The sequence below is a fragment of the Limulus polyphemus genome, unplaced genomic scaffold (assembly GCF_000517525.1).
Source record: "Limulus polyphemus unplaced genomic scaffold, Limulus_polyphemus-2.1.2 Scaffold135, whole genome shotgun sequence".
NCBI lineage: Eukaryota > Metazoa > Arthropoda > Merostomata > Xiphosura > Limulidae > Limulus > Limulus polyphemus.
The window spans coordinates 195058-204449 of NW_013665745.1; the positions used below are offsets into that span (position 1 = coordinate 195058).

General features: G+C 28.7%; 1 protein-coding gene across 1 annotated transcript in view; it reads left to right on the top strand.

Moving 5' to 3' along the window:
- LOC106473935 (protein crumbs-like) overlaps positions 1 to 9392 on the top strand; it is a 72865-nt gene that overhangs the window by 25106 nt on the left and 38367 nt on the right. The window contains exons 3-5 of the mRNA XM_013934628.2: positions 886 to 1020; positions 2871 to 3095; positions 8038 to 8154. Of these exons, the coding sequence (XP_013790082.2) occupies positions 886 to 1020; positions 2871 to 3095; positions 8038 to 8154 (477 nt within the window). The remainder of the gene's footprint in view (positions 1 to 885; positions 1021 to 2870; positions 3096 to 8037; positions 8155 to 9392) is intronic.

Sequence of the window (9392 nt, forward strand, 5' to 3'; positions counted from 1 at the left end):
GCAAAAAAGAAAAAAAAGGCATGAGAAAAGCATTGCTGTATAAGCTTTAAGACTTAATAAAACAAAATTGATATTTTGCATATGAAAGCATTATAATGTTTACTGGTAATCTGCCAAATTTCGTGAACATACGCTAACTAATTTAAAAGTTATAGCATGAAAACTGTAACAAATACAAAATGGTTACGAGGTTGGTCCTAGGGACCGAGCCTGTACTGAAAGAGTTAATAAAGCATCAAGCAATCATCAACTGAGTTTGGTGTTTATTATTGTATTCAACAACTTTACATAATACTGTACCAGATGAAAAATTCAAGTACATTATACATCTATACAGGTGATTTATGAGAAAAAGCACCTATTTTATATGTTTAGACCAACTCTAACTTTGATTTATTGTGATATGTTCTTTAAATTTGTGGCATTTTAGTTGATTGTAGATTGGTGAAAGATGTGAAGAATGCAGTAAGAATATTTATTGATGAATTTTTTGGTTATGGAGGTTCCACTATATAAACATTGGATCTTTGCCATGGTTGGAGCTGATTACCCTTTTTTTTTTCACAAAACTAAATTTCAACTTGTGCTGGTATTTTTCTAGATATTAGCTATTGTGGAAATATATCTAATGTAATTGTTGTGAAGTCACTGGTTAAAATTTAAAAAGTACTTATGTAAGAAATCATATCTAATAACATTTTCTTGGCACTTAATTGTATGCTTATATATGCTTGTGTTGAAGTATTGGTTAATTTTGGATTGTGAATTCTGTCAAGGAATTAATATTTATTTTTATTTGATCTAATGAAGCTAATAAAATATCTATATATTTTTCTAATGTAATGTCTTTTAAAAATCTACATTCATTTAAAATTATTTTTCCAGAAGGGTATGGTGTAAACCAGTGTTTTAGTCAACCATGTCAACATTATAGCACGTGTATTTATCATGAAAATGTCTCCCGTTTCGAGTGCTTGTGTACACGAAGGTATGCTGGACCATCTTGTGAGATTGATTTGGGTATGTTACTGTTTATATGGTATCATATATGTGATGTTTCAAGTTTTGTTTTTCAGTGAGTTTATGTTCTTTGTAAGAATTAATTGCGTCATTTCTTAATTTAGGGTTCAAACAAAGTATAGTCAAAGAAGAAAGTTGTTTTGATAAGCTACTTATTTTACACACAACTAAAATGCATGTATCTATTTACACATAGCTTTTAGTCCTACCTTAAGGGAAACAGGGTTTGATTCTAATATTTCTACTTCACCTTCACTACCTGTAACCTGAATAATAAGTGATAACCCCCTATTAAGTGTTTTGGCTGTCTTGTGGATGTTTAGTGTGTAGTGTACAACACTGGAAAAGTAGACCAACTTTATCTATTAATGAACTGCAAAGAAATAAGATATGCTTATCAGTATGAAACATGCTTCTAAATTATTGATGAGTCACCTATCTATCATAGTTATTTTAAATCAAGAGGTACATTTAAAGTCATTTCTATAATGAATAATGATAACTATGTGATCACTAACACTGACAGTAGGTAATAAAGGATATCTTGATTTAAACAATAAATATCTTCAGAAATGGATATCATAAAGTTTACTGTAACTTCTGTATTGCTAGCCAGGCACAGCTGAAAGTCAATATAATAAAAATAATAAATATATATAAATGTATAATGTTATGAGATTCAAGCTATTTAGTTTAAACATTTATGTTTATGTGTTAGAATTTGTTTATTTTAGAATGAAAGAGGCATAATTTATTTTTATTTCTTAATTTTTTATGCTGGTTGTGAGATTGGTCAAATCTACAAACCTGTACAGAGATTAATTACTGAAAATAACACATAAAATATAAAGTTTTTTCTTAAGAAATGTTTGATAACTATCGACATTATAAAGATTTTACATGCGAAATTTCAAAAATTTCTGATGCATAAAAGCATTTTTAATCTTAAAATGGAAATTACTTTGCATGATTGATAGGCAACATGTGAAAGAAAAAAAAAGACACGAGAAAAACATTGCTTTATAAACCTTAAGACTTAAAAAGGTATTTTGCGTATGAAAGCATTATAATTTTTACTGATATTCTGGCAAATTTCGTTATCATTCGCTTACTAATTTAAAAGTTATAGCATGAAAAATATAACAAATACAAAATAGTTATGAGGTCAGTCCCAGGGACTGAGCCCGCACTGAAAGAGTTAATATTAATTAAACTTTTTTTTAAGATAAAAACACCAATTAACTAATTACATGATGATATGAAAGGCAGTATTTCTTTGAAATATGGCTATATAACATTTATGTATGTTTTTCATTTTATAACTGAGAAATTTTTAAATGTACAACATAAATATGCTACAAATTAACACTAGTAAATACTTAATGGAAACCTGTGCACAAATAATGTGAAAGATATTACCCCAAAGATTATTACAAGTGATGAGTTATGCAAGGTTTCTGTCTTTTTAAAATGTGTTATATGTAATCTTATGAATATTAAAAACCCTGGTTTGTGATAAAAAGATATCCAAAGCCATCAGTTATTAGACAAACCTCTGGATTTGCGTTTATCGGATATCTTTAAAGGTACTCATTGATTTGCTTAATTATTTTAATTTTAAGTCATAATAACTGATGCTTATTGTGATTGTTCTAAAAAAAAGGGTTAATAATTTACAACTTTCTCCACATGCTTCATAAAGTTAGCTAGTCATTTAAAATGGTTGTCAAATTAATTACTTTAAGTAGTTTTTGAATTTTGAACATTAGATTTGTGTGAAAATATTCCTGATAATAAATTATAAATTATTTTGGATGTAACTAAAGTCTAACTTATAAATTTATCTGTAGGATCATTGTGTGAAGGTACAACAGCAATTCAGTGTTTAAATGGAGGGGTATGTCAAGAAGATGAAACAGGAGACTCAATGTACTGTGTTTGTCAACCAGAGTTTTTTGGACAGGTCTGTGAATCTAGAGTAGAAAACAGTGTTTGCGAAGGTGTTGTCTGTCAAAATGGTGGAACATGTAAAGTGAACCATCTTAACAATGGATACGTATGCAGCTGTCCAAAAGGTAGAACTAATTTGAAATTGACGATAGAATCAGATTTCCTTGGCATTAACAAACTTTACATGAATCAGTTTCTGTACATACTTTTGTGAAGATAAACTCATAGAAATATCATTTAACACAATATTTACCTGTATTTGATTCAAATTTTGTTTAATAATTTACATGTTGAGATGTTTTCAAAGAAAATTAAATTTTCTTGATTTTTAATCTATCTTAGTGTGAATTAATAGTATATATTTACAAGCTATATCTAAATCAAGCAAGTTAATAAAACACAGAAATAATAAGGCCTTGCCTTTATACCTTAGCACAGTACGCTCTGAATATAGTGATTTTTTACCTTTATGACCTTTGTTACTTACAGTTCTCTTTTACCATAACAACCTTTGTAGAAAAAGTGCTGTAAATGATGTATTTTTCCTAATGACATTTGTGCAAGTGCTGAATACAATATTTCTTTACCTTACTGACATTTGTACAACATTGTTTCTTTACTGGATAGAAACCCTGCAAAGGTATTAACTATGGCTTTTAAACCTACCTGCCCCAAAGGAATCAACGTAAAGTTCCACTTGAGCAACTCCACTGCTCATAATGAACTGATTTCTACTCTGGATAATCCTTTGTGAGTCTTGTTTTCTTAAAAATAAGTTAGTCAAAAATGGCATCCAGAATCAAAGCTGAATAAAATTTTGGGAACTATCAGAAAGAAAATCAGTTTGAAAGAAAAGGACTGATAAAGAAGACTATGAGGAGGAAGTGTTTACAAAAAAAGACTTGTAAAAGATTTTAATCCCACTTAGTCAACAAAGTTTATTTTCAGTTTCAAGATTTCATGTTCACATTGCCCTGGAACATGAAGTTCTTCAGCAATAATCAACATGTGGTCTTTACTGAGGTGCCTGCTCACTTGTCAGTACATTACCAGGAATCGGTACTCAGTTTGTAAAGAAAGAATTTCAAGTATATAGAAGTGCAAAATCACACAAGAAAATAAAACAAAATGATCAAAGAAAACCATTTCACTATACTGCTTTGAAACTTGGCACTACCTAGAAGCCAATTCTTCATGTAGTGAATAATAAAAATGAAGCTTTTTAGTAGAATCTGTATGTTATTCTTCAGCAATTTTTTTGTGCTCATCCTCCTTATTAATATCATGAAATGGATTTCTGAAGCTAAGGCCAAAGTTTCTCCTAAATACACCAGTGAAACTGTTACTGGGTGCTTTTATCATTTCATGGGATGTCATACATGCAAACAGCCATATTAGCCTGGTGACCCTATGCCAAAATGTACCATGACCCAAAACAAATTGCAAACAGATTTCTGTCTGCTGTTTTAAATTTGTATGAACCCCTCTTAACTTTGATGGGAGTTGTACCTTTCTGTAAATTTGCATAATCTTGAAATATTGATTTTGTTGACATCATAGATAAACAATACCACCAATGAGAGAGAGAGAGAGAGAGGGTTAAAAATATTGTGGTAAAATGAGTGGATGGAAACAAGTATAACTTCTAAATATTAAAATTATAATAAATTATTAAAAACAACGTTTCCTATTTACACAATTTAAAACTTTATTGGAACCATACGGCTTCTACTTTAAAAAATGACACTGTACGTGTACACGTTTCAATGTGATCTACGTCATCTTCAGGAGTTACTTACAAGACATACTTTATACTTTTACCCCTTGTTGCATTGCTTTACTATTACTTATATATTTCCTTGGTCTACTTTTTTTAAAGAATAACCCAATAAACAAATATCATGAAAAAGTAAAAACTGTTTAAAAAATAATAATTTTTTAAATTCTCCAAAGAAAATTGTTTAGTACCAAGGTTTTATGTAGTATCAAATATACATACAAACAATAACAGTTTTAGACCCATAGTATCAAGTATAGGTACATCATCATAAGAAATAGCAAAGATTATAACGTGAAAGTATTCTTTTTTGAGAGATAAGATCAAGTATACAGTCAAAAATTCTATAGAATTTGTAGAGAGGATTAAAAACATGAAATTAGAAAAGGAAGTTCTACTTGTATCATTTGATGTAATATCATTATTTACTGAAACACCATTAGAAAATGCAATCAGATGTTTTGAAAATAAATTAATAGTAAACAGAATTCCAGCAGTTGAAATTATGGACATATTGTAATTAACAATTGTGTGTGTGTAGAAAATCCATTTTTCCAAGTTAACCAAAATTAATATAAACAAAAAGAGTGTTTATCTATGCGATTCCCCCTTGTCACTGTTGTTATATAATCTGTACATGGATAGTTTTGAAAAGGAAGCTTTAAATAATTCTAAATTTAAACCAGGAGTTTGGATAAGATATGTATATGATACATTCTTAGTGTGGCAACAGTAAACTACAATAATTTTCTAGTTATTTAATTAGTAAAGAACCATCAATTAAATTCACATGTGAAATTGGAGAAAATAATAGCATTCATTTTTAGCTGTACTAGTTAGAAAAGAAACAGAAGTTAACTTAGAAACATCAGTTTATAGAAAACCATTTGCTGTTATGCTGCCACACAAAGAATCATGTCATATAAAACCACAAAAAATATCTGTATTTACACATGTTTATAGAGCTTTAAAAATATATCCAAAACAGGAAGATTTAAGTAATGAATTGTTGTTAATTAAGTATATAGCTATTGAAAGAGAATTTGAACCAAATATAGTAGATAAAGCACTTAAGAAATTTAACAAAGGTGCAAATATAGTTAAAAATACCACACTAAGATCTATTTATCAAAAAAACTTTAAGTTTTCTTATGTTCCAGGTTTAACGAGTCAATTATATAAACTATTTAAAATCATAAGCATTTTTATCCTATTATCAAACCAATAAATAAGATAAAAGACGTGATAGGGAATACTAATGATAAAATAAAATTAATAGATAAAACAGGTATTTACAAAATAGAATGTGAATGTAGTAGTATTTATATAGGTCAAACTAAAAAAAATATAAAATACTGATTGCAAGAACATAAAGGTTATATAAGAAATAATGAAATAGAAACCTTGCGTATAGCCAAATAAAAAACTACCCAACATACAATATTGTGGGAAAAAACTTTAAATTTAACTCAGCCTCTTAGTATTATAGCATTAAATATTAGAGAAACATTAGAAATATAAAAAAAAAGTACTAAATAGAGATGAAGGACCAGCAAGTCAGTATGTTGATATATGGCAAGATATATTATAAAAAAAAAGATAAAATAAAGTAAACCAAGTTAATATGCAAAGTAAAGCAATGCAACAAGGGGTAAAAGTATAAAGTATGTCTTGTTAGTAACACCTGAAGATGATGTACATTATGTTGAAACTAGTACATGTAGAATGTCATTTTAAAGTGAAAGCTGTACAGCTTCAATAATGCTTTAAATTGTTTATGTAGGAAATGTTGTTTTAATTATTTATTATATTTCTAAGTATTACAAAAGTGCTGGTAATTCATATTTGTTGATATTTTTTACCAGTGTTCATTTTATCAGTTTCAAAGTAAATTATTTCTTTTTGCAATTACTTTTAGGTGAAACTCTCTGGGCTCCGGGCTATATGTCAAACAGTTTTGTGTACCCAGTTTGATTTTATGCTGATATATTAGAAATCTATATTTAAAGTTTCAATTCACTTTGTAATGAGTGAAGGAGAGATCAAATGTCATTCAGATAGCCAAAATATGATACATTACATTAAAGTATACTTGAAAATGGAATAAATTAATAAGGTACGAAGCTTGACTGCTTTTGTGACCTCCAAAGGTCAAAGTTTCTATGACCCATAAATTCTGAACCACTTTGTCTGTGAGACCTGAAGTTCTATATGTAACATGTTTTCAGTGACACCAAACTGTCTGCCAAGTTTTGTCAAAGTTGGAAGGAGTCAGTCTTTATGGGTGTGTGTGTGTGTATTTGATATGGAATGGCCACACACAAAAAATAACTAAATCATCCTATGGTTTTTATGCAATTTAAAAGGATAGATTGATAACTACATTATTTTTTTTCAGGAACAATCAAGTTATATTTTCCTAACCACACCACCAAGATAATAGGAAATAAAAAAATATTACATTTAACACACAGAAACTTGCAAAACATTTGTGGCCAAATTAGTATCTTTATTGCAATAGTACTTCTTTGAATACAGAATTTTTAGAGTAATACAAAAGAATTCTAATCACAAACTGAAATCTACAAGTTCACTTGTCATTAGCTAAGCTTTTTTTTAAGTACAGCCTATAATTGATAAAGAGATAAATTAACACTGTAAATTGTGTACATTTTTTGCTTTAGTTCAGTTAGAGCTAAACCTTACCGCACTTAATACTATCAATAAATATTCTTCTAATATTATTGTACGACCTAATGTTAGACCTTTATAAGAACTTTGATAAGCTTTTAATATGTTGTATAAAATGTCTACTAAAGTATATTTATGTCCTTTCTGGTGTAACTTGACGATTTAATAAAGATACATTTTCAAATTGCGAAAAAGGTGCAATTTTTTTTGTACATTTTAGTCCAAATATATCTTTAATTTTCGATCAGTTGTGGACTACTTGCTTCTAATTAACAGGAAGCCAAACTACTTAAGTTACATAATAAGTTGCTATGACATCATTGCATGACCGAGAGACAGACAGACAGATACACGCTGTGTTTTATAGTATTAGATTTGTGATTCTCTCTCTAAAATAAATAGTAAAAAAAAAAGGCCAATTGCATGTAAAACATTTCTCTTATTTAATATTTCACAAATATCCCATTTTCATCTTTTATTATACTAGAATATATTTTTCTATACATCAGGTTTTTTAATCATTGTGTTTTGTGGTATTTTTTAATTTCTGTGTGATCTCTGTTGATTGATTTTGCTTTCTTTAAAATATTGTATTTTAGGATTTGGTGGAGAGACTTGTCATCTCAATATTGATGAATGCCAGTCAGCCCCTTGCCAGCACAATGGAACTTGTACTGATGGAATTAATTCATATACCTGTGATTGCCAAGGAACAGGTATGTTTGTGATATGGATAGTTAATGTTATTATTCATGAAACTTTGATGGCAAAATTGTTTACAAATAGGGTAAACTTGGGAAAAACAGTGATAATCAGAAACTAAATATTAATTAGTTGATTATTTTCATGACATTGGAGTTAAAAGGAACTTTGATTAACCTATTGTTTGAATAATAAAAACAAACTTAATATTATGAAACACTAATTGCAATTAATTGATTATTTTTATGACAATCAATATAATCAGAATTTCAATTATAGGTATTTGATTAACTCTCTCGACACGAGATTGTTCAATTTGACTGAGTCACATGACCTTTTGTACTCGTTTTAAAGCCTTTATAAATTAATACTTATAACTCTTAATATATTGGGTATATCTTCACAAAATTTGGCAGTCTTTCAGATAATATTAATCTTTCACATACAAAATAGGGATGATGACATGCTAAGACAAAATGTGTCACGTGGGTCACACTTGTGTAAATTCAGGATTTTTTTATATATTTCCAGTAAAGGGTACCCGGAGCGAGAGGGTTAAGTGATTAAATCATCCAGCTCTAATCAGAAGCTATTCATTCTTATTTCATTTTTTTGCAAGATTATTCTTAACTTTTCTGCTTATTAAGGTGATTGAGCAAAAATATAGATTTGCTATTTACAGTTAGTACATTGGATGAAAAAAAAAGTCTCTTTAGAGAAATTTTAGTTTCAGTCAATTTTTTATAATTACACATGATTTTTGATTATCAGTGAAAATGCACTAGTTGATGGAATTGCTGCTTCAAGAAGGCATGCTGTACTTGATTTAGTTTTTTAAGTACAATAAAAATTCATTTCATCCTAAAACTGTGTTTGCTGAGATCTTGGTTAATGTACTATTACTTTGTTTTCAGTGTTTCGTGAATAAAAAAAAATGTTTAGATTAAGCCAGTGATTTGTTATACTTAATTCATCTCATCTTAAAACTGTGTGTGTTTGTTTGCTGAGATCTTTGTTAATGTACTGTTACTTTGTTTTCAGTTACAGTACTTTGGCACTTGTGTATAAAGTTAAAATCATAAATAATATTCAACGTTAAATTCGTACACAATTAAAAACATTTTTATTTAGGCTTATCTATGGCCTTCAAAAAGTTGACGACTCTACATGTTTCATCCTCAGTTGCGACGTCGAAACATGTAGAGTCGTCAACTTTTTGAAGGCCATAGATAAACCTAAATAAAATGTTTTT